General features: G+C 50.1%; 5 protein-coding genes across 5 annotated transcripts; 2 read left to right on the top strand and 3 right to left on the bottom strand.

Annotated features, from left to right (window-relative positions):
* Positions 1 to 461: 461 nt before the first annotated feature.
* AFUA_8G05660 (class I myosin myoA) lies at positions 462 to 4,696 on the top strand (the record flags this gene model as incomplete). The annotated part of the gene is made up of 9 exons (XM_742274.1): positions 462 to 518; positions 548 to 787; positions 874 to 919; positions 983 to 1,465; positions 1,518 to 3,215; positions 3,268 to 3,359; positions 3,409 to 3,659; positions 3,710 to 4,230; positions 4,281 to 4,696. 9 exons carry the CDS (start codon positions 462 to 464, stop codon positions 4,694 to 4,696), a joined length of 3,804 nt encoding a protein of 1,267 aa, XP_747367.1.
* A 406-nt stretch (positions 4,697 to 5,102) lies between these two features.
* On the bottom strand, positions 5,103 to 5,749 carry AFUA_8G05650 (uncharacterized protein; the record flags this gene model as incomplete). The annotated part of the gene is made up of 2 exons (XM_742273.1): positions 5,103 to 5,237; positions 5,315 to 5,749. 2 exons carry the CDS (start codon positions 5,747 to 5,749, stop codon positions 5,103 to 5,105), a joined length of 570 nt encoding a protein of 189 aa, XP_747366.1.
* Positions 5,750 to 6,220: 471 nt separating this feature from the next.
* On the bottom strand, positions 6,221 to 8,757 carry AFUA_8G05640 (WD40 repeat domain-containing protein; the record flags this gene model as incomplete). The annotated part of the gene is made up of 2 exons (XM_742272.1): positions 6,221 to 7,659; positions 7,722 to 8,757. 2 exons carry the CDS (start codon positions 8,755 to 8,757, stop codon positions 6,221 to 6,223), a joined length of 2,475 nt encoding a protein of 824 aa, XP_747365.1.
* A 1,126-nt stretch (positions 8,758 to 9,883) lies between these two features.
* On the bottom strand, positions 9,884 to 14,692 carry chsF (chitin synthase CHS3). The gene is made up of 4 exons (XM_742271.2): positions 14,072 to 14,692; positions 11,316 to 14,007; positions 10,429 to 11,234; positions 9,884 to 10,374 (listed from the first exon to the last, which is right to left on the bottom strand). Exons 2-4 carry the CDS (start codon positions 13,967 to 13,969, stop codon positions 10,286 to 10,288), a joined length of 3,549 nt encoding a protein of 1,182 aa, XP_747364.1. The 5' UTR covers positions 13,970 to 14,007; positions 14,072 to 14,692; the 3' UTR covers positions 9,884 to 10,285.
* A 4,112-nt stretch (positions 14,693 to 18,804) lies between these two features.
* chs3 (putative chitin synthase activator (Chs3)) lies at positions 18,805 to 21,020 on the top strand (the record flags this gene model as incomplete). Its single annotated transcript, XM_742270.1, has 2 exons — positions 18,805 to 20,662; positions 20,713 to 21,020. The coding sequence occupies 2 exons, from the start codon at positions 18,805 to 18,807 to the stop codon at positions 21,018 to 21,020; spliced, it is 2,166 nt and encodes a 721-aa protein (XP_747363.1).
* Between the last annotated feature and the right edge of the window lie 1,615 nt (positions 21,021 to 22,635).

Raw genomic sequence — 22,635 nt, 5'->3', positions numbered from 1 at the left:
TCGAAAAAGTTAGCCTGAGATGAGTCGGATATGCGGCTGGGTTGACTAAGAGAACTCCGGAGCCTGAGCGGGATTGCGCGTTTTCGACCTGACAAAGGGAACCCAACGGGGCCACATGTGTCCAGTGTGGCGTAGTCCCCGTTATTATCCAGGAGAGCGTCCTTAGTCCTATCAAGGCCCAGTAACGACTGAGAGTCCAGTCCAGTCCTCCACCAGACACCATCGTCATTCTAAGTTCCTACTATCGTTCATCCCCTCCTCTTTCCCCCTCCTTTCCTTATATCGACATCCACCATTCTTTCTACCGACTCTGCGCACTGCTTGGATTGAGCGTCCTGTCTCTTGCGTACATTTATCTTATCTCCTCCACGCTCACTTGCCCCTGCAGTTTGAAACTGATAGGTCAGATATCTTGACGCCTGGGCGCCGTATCCGGGGAAGTCGGCAGCAACAATCATGGTATGTCTACAGTTAACCCTCACAATCAGCTTCAGATGAAATTGTTCTTGACTCAGAAAGTGTGTTCTAACTCGGCGCTTTTTTTTAGGGACACTCACGACGTCCTGCTGGCGGAGAGAAGAAGAGTCGAGGCTTCGGTCGGTCCAAAGCTGTGGCTGATGTGGGTGATGGGCGACAAACGGGGGGCAAGCCTCAGGTGAAGAAGGCCACTTTCGAGAGCACAAAGAAGAAGGAAATCGGGGTTTCAGATCTTACGTTGTTGAGCAAAATCTCGAACGAGGCCATCAATGACAACCTGAAGCTGCGCTTTGAACATGACGAGATCTATGTAAGCATTCATTTCCCCTGACTAGCGGACCTCGAGATTTTTGCGCTACTGAGGGCGTGCGCTGATATAGATTCTTCGGATGATAGACATATATCGGCCACGTGTTGGTGTCCGTCAACCCTTTCCGAGACCGTGAGTTTATACCGAGCCATGGGGTGTCGTCAAAGGCGCGTCGCTGACATCGTTGCTTCGCAGTGGGTATCTACACCGACAATGTTCTCCAGTCTTATCGAGGCAAAAATCGACTCGAAGTGCCCCCCCACGTCTTCGCGGTCGCAGAATCAGCCTACTACAACATGAAATCTTACAAGGATAACCAGTGCGTGATTATCTCAGGAGAGTCGGGTGCAGGAAAGACCGAAGCTGCGAAGCGGATTATGCAATACATCGCCAGTGTATCTGGAGGCACTGATTCGTCCATCCAGCATACCAAGGATATGGTGCTAGCTACCAACCCGTTGCTCGAGTCGTTCGGCAATGCGAAGACCCTGCGCAATAACAACTCCTCCCGCTTTGGAAAGTATCTCGAACTGGAGTTCAATACAAACGGTGAACCAGTGGGTGCCAATATCACCAACTACTTGCTGGAGAAATCCAGAGTAGTAGGACAAATCACAAACGAGCGAAACTTCCACATTTTCTACCAATTCACCAAAGCGGCGCCGCAGAAATACAGAGGTGAGTTGAGCTTTCCGATCTCACCAGTGTTTCTTCCACTAACAATAGATAGATTTGTTCGGCATCCAGCAACCGCAATCATACCTCTACACCAGCCGATCGAAATGTTTTGACGTCCCTGGTGTTGATGATTCTGCTGAGTTCCGCGATACTTTGAATGCCATGAACGTGATTGGCATGACGGAGGGTGAGCAGGATGAAGTCTTCCGTATGCTGGCTGCGATCTTGTGGATCGGCAATGTTCAATTTGCAGAAGACGATTCTGGGAACGCCGTTATTACGGATCAGTCAGTTGTTGACTATGTTGCGTACCTCCTGGAGGTGGACGCTGCTCAGGTGAACAAAGCCTTTACCATTCGGGTGATGGAAACTGCTCGTGGAGGTCGCAGAGGGTCGGTCTATGAGGTTCCACTCAATACGGTCCAAGCTCTTGCTGTCCGTGACGCGTTGGCCAAGGCAATCTACTTCAACCTGTTTGATTGGATTGTGCAGCGTGTCAACGCCTCCCTAACTGCCAGAGGGGAAGTTGCGAACTCGATTGGTATTCTGGATATTTATGGCTTCGAGATCTTCGAAAAAAACTCCTTCGAGCAACTCTGTATCAACTATGTCAACGAGAAGTTGCAGCAAATCTTCATTCAATTGACTCTCAAGGCTGAGCAGGATGAATACGCTCGCGAGCAGATCCAGTGGACTCCCATCAAATACTTTGACAACAAGGTTGTGTGCTCGTTGATCGAAGACAAGCGTCCACCTGGTGTATTTGCTGCTTTAAACGATGCCTGCGCAACAGCGCACGCTGATTCTAGCGCTGCAGATAACACCTTCGTCGGACGACTCAACTTCCTGTCTCAAAATCCCAACTTTGAGAACCGCCAGGGTCAATTCATTATCAAGCATTACGCTGGTGATGTCAGCTACGCCGTGGCTGGAATGACAGACAAGAACAAGGACCAGTTGCTGAAAGATCTTCTGAATCTTGTCGGAACAAGTGGGAATCAATTCGTCCATACGCTCTTCCCCGAGCAAGTCAACCAGGATGACAAGAGACGTCCTCCCACCGCCAGTGACAAGATCAAGGCCTCAGCCAACGACCTGGTGGCAACCTTGATGAAGGCCCAGCCCTCGTATATTCGGACAATCAAGCCGAACGATAACAAGGCGCCTAGAGAGTACAACGTCGGAAACGTCCTGCATCAGATAAAATACCTTGGATTGCAGGAGAACGTTAGGATCAGACGTGCTGGTTTTGCCTACCGTCAAACATTCGACAAGTTCGTGGAGCGTTTCTATCTTTTGTCGCCTAAAACGTCCTATGCAGGTGATTACACTTGGACAGGGGACGCCGAATCCGGCGCTCGTCAGATACTGAAGGATACCAGCATACCCGCCGAAGAGTATCAGATGGGAATTACAAAGGTGTTTGTCAAGACCCCAGAGACGTTGTTTGCTTTGGAAGCCATGCGTGACCGTTACTGGCACAATATGGCCATCCGAATTCAGCGTGCCTGGCGAAACTATCTTCGCTATCGGACTGAATGTGCTATTCGCATTCAGCGCTTCTGGCGTCGCACCACTGGCGGTCTTGAGTTCATTAAGCTGCGCGATCAGGGACATCAGCTGCTCAACGGGCGTAAGGAGCGTCGCCGGATGAGTCTGCTTGGTTCTCGCAGATTTCTTGGTGATTATATCGGGGTGGGTAATAAAGGTGGACCCGGCGAGATGGTCCGTAACGGTGCAGGCATCAGCGGTTAGTACTTGGAAGCCGAAATACAGCTCGATGGCTGACTTTGTTTCTTCAGGATCAGAGGAAATTCTCTTTTCATGCCGCGGCGAGGTTTTGGTTTCGAAATTTGGTCGGTCCAGCAAGCCTGCTCCTCGTATACTGGCCTTGGTACGCTGATTGTCCCATTTGGTCTTGAACTTGGTGCTAACTCTAGCAGACCAACCGCCACGTATACATCATAGCGCAAAACCTGGTCAACAATCAGCTGGTCATCTCGTCCGAAAGGACGATTCCAATCGGCGCCATCAAGGCTGTCGGTGCCTCGAACTTGAAAGATGACTGGTTTTCAATTGTGGTTGGCAGTCCACAAGAACCTGACCCTCTTGTCAACTGCGTGTTCAAGACGGAGTTTTTCACCCACCTGAACAACGCGCTGCGCGGACAATTGAACTTGAAGATTGCCGACCAGTAAGTGTCAATGTTGGAGTATTGGTCCTGCACTTGCTAACTAGGTTCAGCATTGAGTACAACAAGAAGCCGGGCAAATTGGCCACCGTCAAGGTCGTCAAGGATCCTGCTGTTGCCCGAGATGACAGCTACAAGAGTGGTACTATTCACACCGGTCCTGGGGAGCCTGCCAACTCGGTGTCCAAGCCAACCCCGAGGCCCAAGCAAGTCAGTGCGCGTCCAGTCACCAAAGGGAAGCTACTCCGTCCTGGTGGTCCAGGAGGAGGACCTTCCAAGCTGGCAGCCAGACCCACTCCTGCAGCTCAACCCCTACCCCGTGCCACGCCACAGCCTGCTGAACCTCAGCCAGCTGCGAGGGCTGTTCCTCAACCTGTTGCTGCCGTTGCTGCTTCTCACACTCGCACCGGCTCAACAGCTTCAGTGAGGGCGCCGCCTCCACCCCCACCAGCCGCTGCACCTGCTCCGAAGAAACCGACCGCAAAGGTTTTGTATGACTTCAATAGCCAGCAATCCAACGAGCTGTCAATCAAGGCTGGTGAGATTGTGCAGATTGTTTCCAAGGAAGGAAATGGTAAGCCTGGAAGTTCCATTTCGTCTCAACAGTCTACTAACGAGTGATAGGTTGGTGGCTGTGTATGAACATGACGACTTCGGCGCAGGGTTGGACCCCAGAAGCATATCTCGAAGAGCAAGTTGCTCCGACACCGAAACCTGCCCCTCCGCCGCCGCCAGCAGCCCCGAGGTCGACCCCTGCACCAGCGACCAACGGTGCCGCCGCGGCAGCCAAGGCCAAGCCTGCACCTCCCGCGCCTCCAGCGAAACGACCGAATATGGCAGCACGCAAGGCAGTGCCCACGCCACCACCGGCTCCTCGCGACAGTGCTGTCAGCATGAACTCTCACGACTCTTCTGGGGGTAGCGGTCGTGGGACACCCAACAGTATGTCCAACGCAAGCTTAGCTGGTGGTCTCGCCGAGGCACTGAGGGCGCGGCAACATGCAATGCAAGGAAAGCAGGATGATGATGACGACTGGTGATTCATTTTTGGCTTCCCTGCCCTTTCTATTGCGCACTTTGACTTTTGCGACCCATATATTCTTTCTTCCTTCAGTTTACATTCATTCTATTTCGCCTCGGCGGCCTTCATTAGATTGTTCCATTGTCGCATGTTGATTTCCGCAAGTTGATTCTTTTCGGGTCTGGCTTTTTGATACCAAAAGAGCGAGCCTAGATTGTTTGGCGCTTGCATACTCTGATATTGACTGATGCGGGAGGCATGGATTGAATGTAGGTATTTCCTACGAACCAACATAGAGCGTCGTATATAGCAATTGAAATAGTTGAGTGTCCTGTCCACATATGGTCAAATTCGTAGACATGTCATGGGTATCGCGACCATCAAGGCCACGAGCATCATATCAACCGCTTAAATCACAGAATTCTTTACAAAAACTTGCTAGCCAGCTGCAACAGACCACCAGGGCCACCAGTGCCAGTCATACCACCACCCCCGCTCTTCAAGTACATCTTAAGCGCCATTTCCGCCGCTGCATTGATAGCAGACTGCTTATCACCATTCTACAATGGTCAGTACCCTCATTCCCAATCACAAAAACCAAAACCCAAAGCCAAGGCAAAGCGAAAGATCAACTTACCACCTCCCCCTTCGCCTCCTTCTCCTCAAACATCTTCTTCGCCTGCGCCATCGCCAGCCCTATGAACGCATTCTTATCCATCCCGCTCTTCTCCCCCTCAGACGAACTCGTGAACATCTTGAGCGCTTGCATCGCCGCCCCCGCGCCGACGGAGGACGAGTCGTGGCGCCGCTCGCTATCGCGGCCGTCGTAGAGCGACTGGTGCGCGTGGATCATTTCCTGCTCGTTGATGTCGTTGTCATTGGAGAGGCGGTGCTTGTTCTCGTTTAGGAAAGAGAGGGCGGAGGTGAAGAGGGAGGAGTCGGAGGTGTTGGCGTGGGATTCGGCGTAGCGTACGGCGGGGTTGAACTCGTCGTAGTTATTGTCGTGTCTGCTGTTGTTGTTGCTGTGGCTGTGGCCCGAGAGGGCGTCTTGGATTATGTTTGAGAAGGACATTTTGGTTGGTTGGTTGATGTCTGAGGTGTATGGAATAAGGGATGGTTGAATGTGGTAGATGTGAGACGGATGTGGGTGAGTTCTTAATATACTACCGACGGGGCCTCTTGTGTACTCTGTTTGCTGGTGAGGGGTCAGGTCAGCTACGTATGAGGATGGAACAGATCTGGCGGGGCAGTGGGACAGACTCAGCCACAGACTAAGGAAATACTGTGGAGTATTACCGAGAACGCCCGTATTGGATTATTATTTCTCTCAGCTCTCCTCAGAAGATATTCGACTATTGAACTCTATAACAGACAGGAAATAGATAAATGAAATATTGTGGTATCATAGTCGCTGTAGAAAATTAAAAGCAGATTAGCCACCCAAGTCCCACCAGGCTCAGCCACAGTCCAGCGCAGCAAAGCCACTAAAACGAAGAAATGATGAAGATTCCCTAACGCCACAGCACCAGCCACATGCAAACCCCTACAACAGCAATGCTTCGTGCTCTTCATCGCTCAGATTCCACCAGAACCTCATCTGCCGCTCCCGCTCGCTGAGCACACATCGCTCGTCCTCGTCGAGGTCTGCCTCACGTATCCACTCATTGGGAAGCCCCCGTGGTCCGTACGGCTGGCCCCATTGTCGGCGGTCAAACTCCATGAACCCACCGAAATGCTCGTCTGTGTTCGCCACCCAGATCGTGCTGCCCTCCGGCGAAAAGTCCGCTCCGCCAATCTCTCCAAAGAAATCATGGACCTGTCGAGTCTGGTACGTCTGCGCGTTGACGATGGCGATCCGGTCCGCCGGTTCGGCCAGTAGCAGCGTTCGTGGGCCTCCACCGACCGGGGAGAATCGTACAGAGCGATACCCCGCTACGTCTGACTCGATCGTTTGTAAGATTCGCCAAGTGCGCGCGTCCCAAATGATCACAGTCTTGTCTTGGTTGCTGGTAGCGATGTGTCGCATGTCTGGCGACCATGCGCACGCAAATCCGAAATCGCGATGACCACGAAGCGGCTGCACTGGTCGTCCTGTGTCTGCTTCTACTACCCAAGCATCTGGGGAATCCCCAATGACCACACGCAACCGCCCATCCGGGGACGTGGCGGTGCAATTGATTGCTCGCGAGAGCTCGTGATCCGCAATAAAAGTGTTAGTCTCGCAATCCAGCACGCGAAGGTGCTGGTCATTCGACGCAAATATCCCCATCGGGGTATGACTTGTCCGGCTCGGGACGATATCAATGTGGTTGGTGATGCCATTTGCATTGGTTGTCACATACCCCTCCACCTTTGCGCCCTCCTTGCCCGCCGGTCGCAAAGCATATTCCCCGGTAAACCCACCGGCGATGCAGATATTGTGCGCAGATTTCATGGTCGATATTTTGACAGGGCCGCGGAATCCAGAATTAATTGGCGGTTTGGACAGGTCAATCAAGCAACTCAGGTCGTCATGCGCCGGAACCCATGAATAGACCTTCGACTCGTGCGAGAAATGGACCGTGTTGTATGCGGGGACAGACATCAGGTTCCGCAGCTGGAAGTGTTCGATAGAGGCACGATGCTTAGTGTGCATCGATTTCTCTCGAAAATAGAACTCTTCTTGCGGAAGTTTGCCGTCCAACTGAGGGTGCGGATAGTCAACGTTGTGATATGATGTATACCAGAGGTCTCGCAGTTCACGCGCATCCGACCGCTTTACACGAAGGGCTTCCCACCATGGGATCTGTTGAATATCGTAGAAATCTCTGTTGTAGTTGTTCGGCCGGATGATCTTCTCCGGCGGTGTCCATCCGAGAATCCTGGATATGGGGTACGGCGGTAGCAACCTGGATGTCAACGGGAGAGTAGGCGGTGAGTGCCTGGTAGATTCCAGGAGCCACTGGCTGATAAACTGATCGATAGTAAAATTCCGTTCGTGAGCTACGTAGACCAAAAAAAAATTAGTACCCTGTCTTATTGTGGATAGATTGATGAACACTCACTCGTGCCGTGGAGCACAGATGCAGGAAGGTGGGCAAGGTCTACCCCTGGAAGCCCTTCCGTCGCCTCGCCTTCTGGAAGATTGTTGTGATCGCCGTGGTTACCGGTAGGGGCTGCTTCCATCACCAGAAACGGATCATAGTCGAACGCCCGGTAGAAATCGTTGAAGTCGACATCCGTGAGCTGTGCGGTAGCTTCGCGCGTTCGTGGACGATCGATGTGCTCTTCGTAATAGTCATCGTCATGATCCACATAAAACTTTTGCGTATCGTCGGGGTCCTCTTCATGGTCGGAGACGCTAAACCCGTCTCGCGTCATCGGTGACTCGTAGTCCATGATCAAATCGCCCACATCGTCCTCGTCGCTTTCTTCGGGAATGGTAGAAAAGTGGTGTTCGAGGGTTGGATCGTCGGCCAGGATATTATCCATGGTCATTCCGCCATCGGCCATGTATGGTCCGATGGGCACTCCACCTTGATGACCCAGAACATCAGTTGTTTCTGAATCAGACATATACAGATCCGCTGGCGGAGACGACGAGCGGCCGACTGACGCTGCTCGAACGTGCCTTCCCTCTCCTCGGAGATACTCTTCCCGTCCGATGACGGCGTTAACGACTTCTGTGACGGCGAAAGCATTCGAGTCATTGTCGAAAGCGTTCGGGTATTGAGATACAGCGGTGAAGGCGGAAATACCCGCGTCGCTCGATCCCAGGTCATTTGTTGGAGTCAAGCCGACCTGGTGAGATTCTGATATTGTTGCTACTATTGGAAACTCGTCAATATCCGTGCGCAAAGCAGCATGCTCATCCCCTTCCCTAGACATCTCGTCGGAGTCCTGGTCATCATAAAAGGAGGCCTGTCCGAACGACATATCCACAGGTCGCAGTCGTGATGGCCCAGGCGCATCACATGACGAGGCGTGAGATGTCCGATTACGATAACGGGGATGCGTAGGATGTTCGGAAGGCGACGTGAAAAAATAAGACGGCGATGACGATGCTGACGTTGTAAATGCAAAGTCACTTGGACCGGGCATCCCTTGGTTGTACACAGATTGCTTCTTCCCGAGACGCAGGCTGGCGCAAGCCACCGAGGGATAATCGAGCCAGGTCGCAGCCGATAAAGCCAAGAGATCGCAGAGAGTATTATTCCAAGTTGAGATTGATAGGCACCAAACCGCACCAAGCGTTGTACAAACGGAGAGATAACCGACCACGTTGTTCCTTGTTGGGGATCAGGGATTATGGCGCCTCTGCTCTGTAATCGCCAGTCACCCCGCAGATAGTCTCCCTCCACCCCCACAATGCGGCGAGAAGAAGGCTGTCTAATATTGGGCTAGGGGGAAGGAAATTGAGATTCCGACCGAGTCAAAACCAAGTGCTCAACGGTATGTGGCTTGCTCGTTGTGCGGAAGCGTCGAGTCGCGATGATAAATCAACTCGCATAGCACTAGTAACGAGGGAGATGATTGATCTCAAAATGGTGAGGGGCGGTGTCGCAGTTTGTATGTGGGTATGTACGTAAAAAGGCAATAGTTTCGCTCAGCCCGTAAGCACGAGCAATGTCATAAGACACGGAAGCCGAAGGCAACCGGTGGATAAATAATGAGACAACGGCTGTTATGCCTCGTTCTGGTTAGTGGCGTCTTGATGAGAGAGGATAATGTTGATAGTGCTTGCAGACAAGAAATCAGCACCAAGGTTCAAATGTAGGTAGGAATGGCGCACTTCAGCATGGTCAGCGTGTTGGGCACAAGAACGTGCATGACCCGGATGTATCTAAGATATAGTGGTCGATCGGAGCGTCAGAAGGCGGGTGACGATCAAGACACTAAGTACAACACAGAACGGACATTGAAACTGGCAAGGAGAGGACAGGAAGAGATTGATGAACAAAGGATGAATAAGGGGGTTCCGGTTGAGGCTGTTCAAATCATAAAAGAGGACGTTAGTTGAGCGACGACGAGGCTAAATGAAGAGAGGAGAAGGTGGATGACAAAGGAGAATCTTAGTCAGAGTGCCAAAGCTAACTAAACTTTGGTTGACAAAACAATTCTCCAGACTTGAAAGTTGTGCCTGGATAGTTTTAAGAAACTGCTTCTGACTCAGTGAGTATCAACCGCCTCGTTGATTGACATCCATCGGTTAATTATGTCAGCGAAGAAAAAGGGAAGAAAATCACTTGTAGTTGAGAATATGGCAAGCCCATCTAAGAGGTCTCATGGTACTTCCGAGCCCCATCACAATAGGCATTGGCATCGGCAATAGGTACAGCGTCAAATCCAGCTCTATAAGATCATGACGATAGAATGTCTTGGTGAAGAAAATTAAATTACATGCAGTATGGCCATAGTGAAGAGTTACATGAACAAGCAAGCTCGAAGCGCCATATGGCAGTAGGTTCAAATAAGCTGGTGAAGAAATACATACACTTCAAAGATCGGTCAAAAATCGATCAAGCGCCTGACAGATATTGGATGACACGTTCGAGACGCCGCTCCAAAATAAAGTAACATATTACACAAATCTTTTGTCATGATAATTATCCAATATATCGCAACGAAATTAATAGTCTGAGTACGGCTCATACTGTGCCGGATACCCTCCGCCAACCGCAGGTTGTGCCCATCCACTCTGCATTTTCAGTCGGCGATCTAGTGAGAAGGTTAGCCGGTGTCATCGTTCATAGGGAGTCGAAAGCATCATACCTCTTTCAAAGTCTCGCCAACGCTTCATCGTGATTTTGCTGCTATCGAACTCTCCCTCCCCGGCTTCATGGCCCTTGTCCTGTTCTCCCGCCGTCTTACGAGTATCTCCCCAGCTGAAGTCGTCAAACTTCCAGTAGGCATACGTTGGAAGGACAAAGTTCCAGATGGGTAGTGAAAGGAGATAGATAAACATCCACAACACGTAAACCAGGCGATGCGCAGTCACGACGATGAGCACACCCGGCAGACCCAGGATGAGCGCGAGTAGTACCAGAGGGATAATTTGAACCGGTTTCTTGATGATGGAAATGATGACGACATAGAATGTAAATGCGATGGCCGCTGGAAGGACGAGGGTGCCGACCAACTCGATGAAGACGACGAACTGCATACTGAAGCAAAATGTACCGCAAAGATCCCGGACGAGCACGAGTTCCATGAGGTTGTGGACAGTACTGTTAATCCAGCGACGCCGTTGAGAGAGAAGCACCATGAACTTGTCTGGCACCACAGTCTTACACACAGCCTGGGGCACAAAAATCTGCTTCCGCTTGGGGAAAGTCCGTAGCATCAAAGTTGACAGGTAACGATCTTCACCCAGAAGAAGCAGGTTCTTTTTGTGCAAAGTGTCCACAACGTTTTCAGAGTAGTGTTCCACCACATCGGGATTGGCAAGAATGGGAACCCAATAATTCTGGCCTCCCTTGGGCGCCTTGATGCGGTACATACAGAAACAGCCAGGCAGACAGGTCACACCACCAAAAACCGACTCGAAAGCCTTGGACTGATGATGCGAAATGAAGTATCTGCAAGTTTTATTAGAGAGGGAAATAAAAGAAAGGGATAAACCAAAGGACGACAAATGTAACAAGAAGGGAAACACATACTCGAAGACCTGAATCATCGTCACCCAGCTGTCTGTCTTGTTGGCGATCTTGGTCTCACCGCACAAGCCCATGACATCTGGATCCTTCACCATGGCAGAAATCATATGAGTCAAACTGTCGGGGAAAACTTTAGTGTCTGCGTCAACCATGAGGACGACTTCATAGAAGTCTGGCGGTATCCCGGTCACATTCCAGAGCCCGTTGAACATTTCATACTCCAATTCTGTCATTCTCTCGTCGAACATGACTTTTTGCAGGAAAGACATGAGAATGATTTGACTGTCTCTCTTGCCCCTATTTCCAGGCTTTGCCTGAGTTGCCTCAGCTGGTGTACCGCACTTCACGACGATCATCATGGGTACACGCTGCTGCTTCTCCGGGGGAATGACGGAGGTCTCGCCGTAGTCGTAGAACCCAGAATACACTTTCGCCATGTTGTGACGCTTGGAACCGGTGGCAACAGCCACATAGGAGAATGCCTCAACCTCATCCGTGGGAATGACGGGATCTCGCATCATGCGAAGGACAATGTCCGGCGTGGAGTATTCTTCACCCTTGCCCTTGATAATACCATCACAAATAACGATGATAGTCTTGTGACTGTTGGGGTAATCGGTCATGGCAATAGAGTCCAGCGTGGTGCGGATACCCTCTTCGCCTTCAGAGTAGCAAGTGACCAAGCACAGGGCATGAGCAAGAGGAAATCCGTACGGCTGCCATTCAGGGGGAGGTTGCGGGACAACCGCTTCGTGAATGTAAGCAGATGACCCAAGGACATCGGACTCCGCCCCGACGGCGAGGCTGGTACCACTCGCAGCGGGGTTCAGACGCGATGGCTCGAGATGCAATGAGCCACCACTACTGTTGTGGCTCTGTTTGTACATGGAACCGGCAGTGCTTGGGAGTAGCCGGGAGGTTGAGTTCTGACTGGCCATTGTAATATACTGAGGCTTTTGCTTGCCTCCGTTGCTCACAGTATAGGGACTGGAGAATCGTGATGTGGTTGGTAAGAAACTGGCTCGCTTATTAGGACGGTCAGGCAAGTGTTGGTCAGCAAGGCGAGGGCCAGGCCGATAGATGTCATTAGACCAGTCCTCAATTTCCTGCTTGCGGGTTTTCGAATCGGCTCCCATGCTGGTCTTCGAAGCCGCATACCGCGGGGAGAGGAACCACTGGAAGAACAAGGCAAAAACGAATTTGACGATGACAATCGATAGGATAAATATCAACGACACGTAGAGAACAACTTTTGACGCGATACAACCAACTGTGTCCGTATCAATAGTACCGACCTTGATGATCTGTGACAAGCACTTTCCAATCCTCTTATCTTCTCCCGCTTGGAGGTAGTAAGTCAAATCAACGCCGCGCACATCCGGGTTCGTGCGAAGTTCAGTAAATTTAGCCGGGATGTTGAGCTGAGATTCATCAAGCCAGTTCAGAAGGTCAAAGTCCAGGACGTTCCCTGAGTAAACCGCAAGATTTCGACTCTTATTCCGTGTATCAGCCCATGTGAAGTACACATCACCTGAGCTCCGCAGGCCGTAGAATGCCTTCCGTGCGGCCCCCGAAGTATGGCAGCCCCAGCCATTATAGTACGGTGAGGTGAAGTTCGGCTTCGAGGAGCCGTCTTGATTGAAAGCCGTACAGGGGAAGTACCAGGCGAGATCTCCGTCTGAATTCGATGGGATATCTGATCCAGGTTTCAAGGTGATGAGATCTTTGCAGGCGCCGTTGACCTGCTGGAAGAAGAAGCTTCCGTCCTGGCCCCCATACTTGTGAGGTAAGTCATAGAGAACGTTAGAGTCAGCCGGAATACCCGCAGCCGCTGGATGCTTCGACTTAGACAGATCGTAAGCCTCCCCATGAAAGATCATATACCCACGGTCGACCTGGTTGATCTTCAACCGTAATGGAGGCGCCGAACAGACAGTGGCAGTGAAACCAAAGGTGAGAAAACCGACAAATGCGGCGATAAGTAGAATGAGACTGATAAGACCAATCTTCTCTCGCCAGGCTTCTCGCTGAGCCTTCTGCGGCATCCCAAAACATTTCAGGATGAAGTTGGGTGCCCAAAAAGTGATGATTGCACAATAAGCACTCCAGGGGCTGGGCGGACGAACTTGCTCCATGGCCTTCTGCCGTCGCTTTTCCTCTGTAGCTGCTCTTCTTGAGAGTTTTCGGGACTTCTTCCTCTTCGACCGATGACGGCTTGGCGCTCGTTCCATGGGCTTGTTGATATTTCCGTGCGTAGCAAAATCACCCTCCCTGCCTCTGTGCTCTGTACTCTGCGAACTGTCTCTGTTGAGCTCATCGCCTTCAATCAGCGGTTCATTTCCGGTTGTTGACGGGTATACTGGCATATTTTGAGACTTTTGACGATAGTGGTAGTTAGGATGGTTCTCGTCAATGCGACTGCGTTCCGGCCGCACTTGGCTCTTCCTGTGCCCACCTGGTTCGAGTCTCTCTTCGTCCATATCCCTAGTTTTTCTGGAGCTTTGTGAATGGCGGCGGTGGTGATGTCGATGTGGGCTGGACAGTGTCTCGTTGTCGCCCGACTCGATATCCCGACGTCGTCTGCGCGAAGTGTCTCGGAACGCCTGTGTTTCCTCTCGCCGCGGGGAGACCTTTCCCGGCCTCTGGGGCAAAGACATGACGCTTCTATGGATTCAGAAAGACATTGTCAGTGACCCTGGCCGGTATCCATCAACATCTGACAGAACCGAGTTGGATAATGCTGTGTCAGAGGCACTCACATTTAGGGACTGCCGAGCATGAATGCACTTGGAATTTTCAAATATATCGCAGTAGCTGAGTGTATTTCAGGAGTCTGAAGCTATAAGATGTGGGAGACTGCCGGAATCGTGGTATATCTGTCGCGCGCTGATTCGCAATGTCCTTCTTTGTATTGAATCCTATAAGCGACTACCAGAGATCGTACAATAACTCAAAGCAAACAATTCAACAAAGAAGTCGAACGTTGCCAACGGTGTTTGTCGTGTGAGCGAGGGCTGAGGATAATCAGCGCTGACAGAAAGCGGGAGAATGGGCCCAGTCAAAAGTCCTCCGTATTATTCAAGCGAGTGGCTGAAGCTGGTCAAGACAGCATATTGAGGGCTGCAGTCAAAAGCGAAGATGGAATATGTAGCGTAAAGAATGAAGCGGAATTTTGGGAAGAAAGCGCCCCGTGCTGAAAGAGATTACTGGAAAGGTTTGGGCGGTTGGGCTATGGAAGGACAGCGATGGCGGGTGATCGAAGATGGTGTGGTGCGGAGCAGGCTGGCCAGACCAAGAAGGGGTAAAGAAAAATACGGCCGACCACGACGACGGAGAGACTTACACCATGGTACACTAACACAAGGGAAAATAGGAGTGTCCGCAGTTCGTGAAGGTACGCTGGAAACTGGAGCAACCTTAATTCTTTATACAAGGTGAAGCGCTCCTGCTTACTCAATGGGCATCAAGGAATTGAGATTGCGAACTGTGTTATAATATTATTCAATACCCAACCAAAACAAGCGTCTTCCATCCGCAGTCAATCAGAAGATTTAGCAAAATGAACAGTCATAAAATGATCAAAAAAGTCATGCCGGAGTTTTCTACCTGCTACTTCTGTATCAAGGACACCAGAACAGGGGAACTAGAGTCAGTAGTGCTGCGACCTTAGTAGGCTTCTCCAATTATTGTACACAAATAAGAGCCATGTGCTCGTCGCTAGGGGCAATCCGTTATTAATAAGCCTCCTTTAGGTTTAGTCAGTCTAAAGGTCCGCTCAGGGTCAACTTACCATACAGAGTAGTGCTTATTGGTTCTCATTGGAGGTAATATAATCTAGCCATATATAGGATAGCGTAAAGGTATCAAACCAATCATACAAAGGCCGGTCACTTTGAGTTTCCCTGGTCCTTGCTCCTCAAATGATCCAAAATTGAAATTTCCAAGGGTCACCACTCCCCAGTGCACTGAAGCATTGTCGAGGACGAAGTTGATCCTGGACTTTGCTGGAGACGTCTTTTACCTCTGTAGTTCATTGCTCAAACATCCTCCACCACGCGCAGAAAGTATTGGAAGGAGACAGACCATCAATGCTCCATGCGTCCTGACACGTTGTCTGAGACATTGACCTAATGCATGTAAAACTGTACTGAACTCCTACTGGTGCACCTAAGGACACCTCAACGAGAGTATTCTATTTTGGGATACACCACGGAGTTAGAACAGCCCACCGTGAGCTTGTCAGCTCATCTATACTTAAGAACCATTGCCACTAATAACGATCTTGTCCAAGCCAGCGGATATTTTCTTTTTTTTTTTGAACGCAAAACCAAGTAGAAAATCACTCTAAATGCCCGCGCAGTAAATAAGAGATAGAACAGACTCCCTACCATAAGAAGTACATGCAGTTGCGTAGGTACCCCAGTCACGTAGAACGTCTCGGCCGCATTTCTGGAATATCCGCCTGAACTGATGGCTCGGCCTGGCTTCCGAACCTTGTCCATATTCGCTAGAGTATTTGCCAGATCTCAATCCCATCACATCATCGAAAACCTGACTTGGTTGATTGTTACACGTTACATACTATCAACGTATTGCCATTAATGTATGATTATCGCAAAATTTAATCTGCGATGTGTCTAATAGTATCCGAGTGATAGATAAAGCCTAGACACTGTTCAACCTCTGCGGAGTGTCTTCGTAGAAAACCATTTGTCTACCTTACATATTCCTATTATTTACGCCTAACTCAGGGGCCTTGTGGCGGTGCTACAGCTGGGTATTTACTCCGTATAAAGGACGGATTTGTTTCCACATACAGAACATTTCAATGGTCTGTATTTTTCTCAAGTCTACCTACTCCATATAACTGCCTATCTCCTAGGAGTCTTTTGAATAATCCTTAGAACTCATGACATTACCAAACAGTCAGGGTTCTCATGAATCTATGGATCATATCAGAATATGATCTACGGAGAAAGTTCTATAAAGAGCTCATATGCAGCGTATCGATCCTGCAGTCGTTAGTACTGAGTAGCGCCATGAGATCGATTGGCTTGACTCTCTACTCACCAATAGTAGTATGGCTCTCGGAAACTTGGACCTTGACACTTGTATTTCGGATCCTACGGCTGCCCGATCTCTTATTACTTTAATGTCTTCAAGATATCATCGTGGAGAACTCGGGTCCGTGGTCCAGCACTAAGAACCCGACACAATGCGGTGAGTCCGATGTCATGTATATGATACTGATCATATAATCCGCGTTACCATGCTGCACACTTACACTGTACAAGTACTCCGAGTAGACGGCAATGAATTGATATGTAGCAGTAAATTGACTATTATGTAAATTTAGGTCTCTCTCATCTCTACCCGAACGCATCGCACGTAAGCGGTACTTACTAGAACCAGGAGTGCTGTTATCGTATTCTTTGAATTAAGTCCCTTAACTTTCCAGAGACACATCACTGGAGTCACACTTTGGGCACTTTTAAGCGATGCTAAGACCAATGTCCTTTTTGTCAAGAATGTCTGGAGGGCCACTTACGCCAAAGTGTAGGAGATGACAAGGCTGAGGCTGGAATACGGGCGGCTGAGAATACGGTGAGGATGTCTATTTCCACCTCACCCTCGCAGTATTTTAGCAACTTCTGGAGAGGAAGGCAGGTGTGGAGAAAAATGTCTCGCTGTGGGAGAGTATTCCTGAACTGTATATATGGGCGGGATCAAGACCAAGATCACTAAACCTTCGATTTGCTCTGTGAATATGGGGAAGGACTTGGCAATGATTCGAGCATCGTCATTATGAAAGCTCCACGTCGTGGACTGTCTGTATGTTAATTTGAGTCTGGACTAATGAGCCGCATTCTAATGAGTTGACTAGGTTCGCTTAGGCTGGAATCCAATATCTCCCTTGTTTTTTATGCTTGTCCTTTTCTCCAGATAGATCTCCAGCTGTGCTTATGTGAAATGGCTTGATTAATGCGATCGCCAAGATCAACTTTGCACACTGGACCCCATCATTCCTTGCTATTCTAAGTGCCTAGTAAGTTGTAATCTGCATTTAAACAAGATCAAAAATATGGTCTACTCTCAAGTGCGCAGGTCTGTACAACCTTTTGATGCTGCTGTTCATCATACCCTGATTGCCTTTGACCCAACAAATGAAGCCATGGAAGACCCCTTAGTTGTCCAGCCGGGCGGATGTCAAGAAGGTTCAACACTATTGGCTGGTCTGTGATAATCATTGACTTTGTAGGATTACCTCCAATCGGCACGGCATACTCCGTACTTCGTACGGAGCCACTGCTACCAGAGAGGCAGCTGTCTTGTCAGGTGGTATACAGCATTTCACTTGAGGTACTGATTTAATGATTAATACCATGATATAATACAGGTTATTCAACCGAAACTATTGTAGCCTAAAACCTTCGGCTGCAGGCTTATGTTCTCCGTAACCGATGGGGAAATATTTACATTTCATTTTTAGTCTGATCCTATTCGCGCTCTGTATTGCGTAACGACATTTAATAATACTGCTATCCTTTTCAAACGATATTCTCAGGGCCTTAATCCAAAAAAAACGTAGCATTAAGGTGTTCCTGGGATATTTAACGGGTCCAGTGATTTACACCACCTTCGATCTGGTTCCAGCCAAAGCAAGATGAGAAAGAAGACGATGGAAGGAGAAAGACAAGCCCAAGCTTACACATTAAGAGAGGGAGAAAATATCACGATCCCACATGACCATTTCCACTGTACCCTCAGGTGGGGGTTTCATAACCCTTTTTTTTCCACATAATACTTCTGTCTGCCTAAGATTGGTACCGTCCACAGGTAAATGTAATACCCAGAACAATACAAGGCGGAAACTGGTCCAAAGCCGCAACTAATGATCAGACTAGAGCCATTTATGGAGTTGGACTCTTCATATTCGCCCACTTGGTGCATCACTCTGAGAGTCTCCCCTTCTCCAAAAAAAAGAGAGAAGAGAGTCCCTCGCTCAGTCAGGCAATTGAGATTCTCACTTGGCTTTCAGGCTTCAAGTTTAGACTACTCTTGGATTTGCAACGTCAGCTCATCCGCGCTGTATCCTGAGACAAATATAAGCAAATCCAACCATCCAGCCTCTCCCAGCTGTTGACAGGTTCGGAGTACTTACTACTACTGCGAGGCAGTGGACCCAACCCGGAGTCCCCTCCAGTTGACCCTTTACTTATCCACGATCCTGGTTTCATCCCCAGGGCACAGTACAGATCTTCAGTCGGTCGCTAGCACTGCAATTTGCAGCATATTGTACGCAATCATTAGTCCGACCATCTTTTACGATTACTGCATATTCACTGGACCAAGTCTCGATGCCGTCAGATCTCTAAGGCCTCTCCATCTTCAATCACCCTCGCTCCAGATCAATTTGACAGTCTTTTGAACAGACGGCAATACAGGAATCCTGTCTCCTGTCGTTGCCGCCACTTAATCCGTGTCAGAGAAAATGACAAGCTCGGTAGCAAGCGATTACCCTCAACCAATATCGTCCCCTCCCCCGGTCTATCTTCGATCATCTCCCCCGCTTTCGCCGTCTCAGAGTCAATCAACCCCCAGATCGATACCCCAACAGCGCGCCACACAACACATTGCACGGAAGGCTTTGCCTGGCTCTCAATCTGAAAATGGATATCCTCCAGTTCCGCCAGTCTATATTCACACAGACATGAATTTGTCGCAATCGTCCAACATGACACACGAAGATACTCGAAACGGTCATGTCGCGAATTCTATGCCCACCACTGCTTTAGCCAATATGTCGCTTGAGGATCAATCGCAGAATCCCCAGAACAGCAATGGGCCGTTTCCACCACGCCGAGACTCTTACGCCCCTCCACCAGCCCCAGCATCGAGGAAAGCCGGACATACGCCGGCTAGCAGCGGTTCCTGGTCTGTCATAGACGACCAGCTCAAAGACGAGGCGAATGGTCCTGTCCAGCCTTCTTCAGACCCTGCAGCTCCTAGTGATAGCCAGAACAACTCCTCCCGGGGCAGCTTGGACAGTGAGGCTCGGACCGAGAACTTCGAGCCCTTGCACTATCATCACCAGCCTTATCGTAATTCTAAGGTCGCACTCAAGTCGCCATCTGGTGCCGCTTCGGCCGAGAATCTGTCCGGCTCCAACGGACATCTTTCAGCTAGACGACATGGTATACCACGGCCAAACTCAACATACTCGTTCGTCTCGGACATGGGAGGCGATGGTCGGAACTTGTCGCCCGGTGCTTCCCCTTACCTTCATGCACGCACCTCACCAAGGAACTCCTCGTCCCCCGATGTCCGTCCACTTTCTTTTGTCGATCTCCTCAACACCCCCTATCCTCAGCCAGGACCGACCCCCGGGCAACTGGACAACTCCCATCTAAAATCCTGGGTGGGCAACAATGCCTCCTTACTCAGCCACAAACAGACCTTTGATATGTATCTCGCCAATGTGAAGAAAACGGACGACCCCGCAGTACAGTACGAGTTCGCCGTGTTCATGGTCAACGCGATGTTGGAAATGCCGCCGGACGATCATGAAGCACGCAAGGACGCAGTGTATGGCGGAAAAGCGGCGGGGATCACTCGTCATAGTCTCCTCAAGGAAGCCAAGTCGATCTTTCAACGTCTGGCTGACCGTAGCTATCCGTTTGCGCAGTACTACTTGGCAGACGGATATGCATCCGGACTCTTCAGCAAGGGCAAGGAAGATTATGACCGAGCATTCCCCCTGTTTCTAGCCGCGAGCAAGCATGGTCACGTCGAGGCATGCTATCGTACCGCCCTCTGTTATGAATTCGGTTGGGGAACCAGGGTAGAAGCGGCTAGAGCACAACAGTTCTACCGCCAAGCTGCCTCGAAGAATCATCCTGGGGCCATGCTCCGCATGGCCAAGGCCTGTCTGGCGGGTGACATGGGCCTAGGCAAACGGTATCGGGAAGGCATCAAATGGTTGAAGCGAGCGGCGGAATCCTCCGACGCCCAGTACAACTCTGCGCCTTACGAACTTGGTCTCCTTCACGAAACGGGCTTCGGCGATGATGTCTTTCCTGATCCGGCCTACGCAGCTCAGCTATTCACCAAGTCGGCGGATCTGGGCCATGTCGAAGCGAGCTATCGTCTTGGAGATGCGTATGAGCATGGCAAATTGGCCTGTCCTCGAGACCCTGCATTGAGCATCCACTTCTATACCAATGCCGCACAAAGCGGGCATGTCTTGGCGATGATGGCCTTGTGCGCTTGGTACCTGGTAGGCGCGGAGCCCGTTCTGGAGAAGGACGAAGGCGAGGCCTACGAGTGGGCCAAGCGAGCTGCAGAACTCGGTATGTGCACACACGGACTCAACTGGTTAATATGCTAACTCTCTACATAGGACTGGCGAAAGCGCAATATGCTGTCGGATACTTTACCGAGATGGGCATTGGCTGCCGTCGTGATCCATTAGAGGCCAACGTCTGGTACGTGAGAGCGGCGGATCAGGGCGACGAACGCGCAAAGCAGCGGATTGCCACGATTCGAGCTGCCGCCGAGGGCAGGAGCCCTGCGCAGAATGGAAAAGAAGGGCAAAAAGAGAAACAGAAGTCTCTAGGTGCGTTCAACGACCCTTCGTGTTATCTCAAGCTAATCCATGGAACAGATGCCGGAAAGTCTGGCAAATCCAAACGTTTCACTATTTTCTAAAAGAAGCCATGACGATCAGTATCTACGACAAGCCTTACCGATCAGTCTATTCTCAAATGTCTATATGCTCCATATCACTTGGGATTAATACATAATGCGGATTCTACATACACATTTCTTCCACCCTGACCGCCGCCTGAGGTTCTGTCAAGGGTTACAGCGTTTAGCGCGCATCGATACAGCTATGTTGTGGGATTTCCTCCTTTTCTGCTCTGGCAGCCGAACACTTTGAACCACGCACTTATGGAACTCGAACAAACATTGCATCCTATCGGTCATTGGTTATTCATGTACCGCGAAGCATCCTTGAGACTTCCAGTAGCGGATGAGCTCTACCGTCATTCCATATCTCTTGCAAGCATTTTGTCGCCATCGATCTATACTTTCCTTCATTCATCGCTGGTGCTTCATTTTCGGCGCATGGAAATGCTGTACAATTCATTAGCGGGCTTCATTGGGCGTTTGAACATTTCGCATGATGCTTGATCATTCTGTTGAAGCATTCGACAAGTCATAGACCCGGAGGTCTTTGAGATGTTTGTTTGGCAGGTCTTAGGGATGTGCAATGCTATTTGGGAATTGTCAGTACACTAGTTTGATGGAGAGCTATACTTAGTGTAGGTGACGAGCTACGTATTGAGTGCAATGAACCACCTGGTCAGTGCCAGTACTCGATATGATGTCATTATGGACATGCTGGGACTTATGATCGTGGCGTTTCTCTTGGATGAAGATGCACCATTCATTCAGCTAAAACAGATGTACAAAGAGTCAGGCATTCGCAATGCGGCATTTTCAGGACTACCTATGATCTTGTAGATACGAGTCAGATTCTCCTTTGTACATCGAGCTACTATCCCCGCCGTCATTGTGCCTGCAATCTGCATCAGAGCAAGGATGCTGTGGGTAATGGCCAACTAGTCTAAGGCAACAGAGCGGATCCACGAGGAGTATTCGTCCGTCCTCAGAATCATGCTCGAGCATATGCTGTGGCCTATTGCCATCCAGTTATGAACAGTGTATTCTACTTGATCCCTCCGAGCAAGGTAGGGCATACCACCAGCCATGCAATACTAACAACCCAACCTTCAGGCTACATGATTCATTCCCTTGGATATAGACTACTCCTCCCATTCGTCCTTATTATGGAGAACCCAGTATACCTCTCATGTCATCGACAGCTAACAAGTCGCACACAATACCCACAGCCAGTGCCCCGACGTCCAATAGCAAGGTGTAAGCACGCCGTCCTGCAGATCCCTGATCACTGATCAACAGGGCGTAACAGCCGATCCCGCAGATTGTGTTTCAGGTTGCTGCTTCGCTTCCAAAAATACCGAGCACAGGGTGAAAGACCGGCATAGAGACAGCTCAGGCTTGCCCTCCCTATGGAGTAAGGAAAGTACCGTATTGCAGGCTCATTGTCGGACCAGCCCGACCTCCTGATTTTTTCTCTCTCGGCTCTTGATCAAGGTGTGACAGGGGAGGTACATAACCTGTTGCTTCTGCTCAGCCTCCCACGTTCTTCTGTTTTGAGTTCTCCTTCCGGACAGTTGACTGCTGTAGAGTGTTTTGAAGACTCGTGCGTCGATCGAATATCATTCAAAAGGTAAGT

The sequence above is a fragment of the Aspergillus fumigatus genome, chromosome 8 (assembly GCF_000002655.1).
Source record: "Aspergillus fumigatus Af293 chromosome 8, whole genome shotgun sequence".
NCBI classification, from domain to species: Eukaryota; Fungi; Ascomycota; class Eurotiomycetes; order Eurotiales; family Aspergillaceae; genus Aspergillus; species Aspergillus fumigatus.
The sequence above is the reverse complement of the archived record's forward strand: the minus strand, read 5'-3'. Positions and strand labels throughout refer to the sequence as shown.

Bases quoted from the DNA above. Each gene is read 5' to 3' on its own strand.
- chsF (XM_742271.2), bottom strand. From the start codon at position 13,969: ATGTCTTTGCCCCAGAGGCCGGGAAAGGTCTCCCCGCGGCGAGAGGAA. The intron at 11,235-11,315 runs GTATGTGTTTCC...TAAAACTTGCAG, and splicing joins ACGATGATTCAGGTCTTCGA to ATACTTCATTTCGCATCATC. The intron at 10,375-10,428 runs GTATGATGCTTT...CCTTCTCACTAG, and splicing joins TTGGCGAGACTTTGAAAGAG to ATCGCCGACTGAAAATGCAG.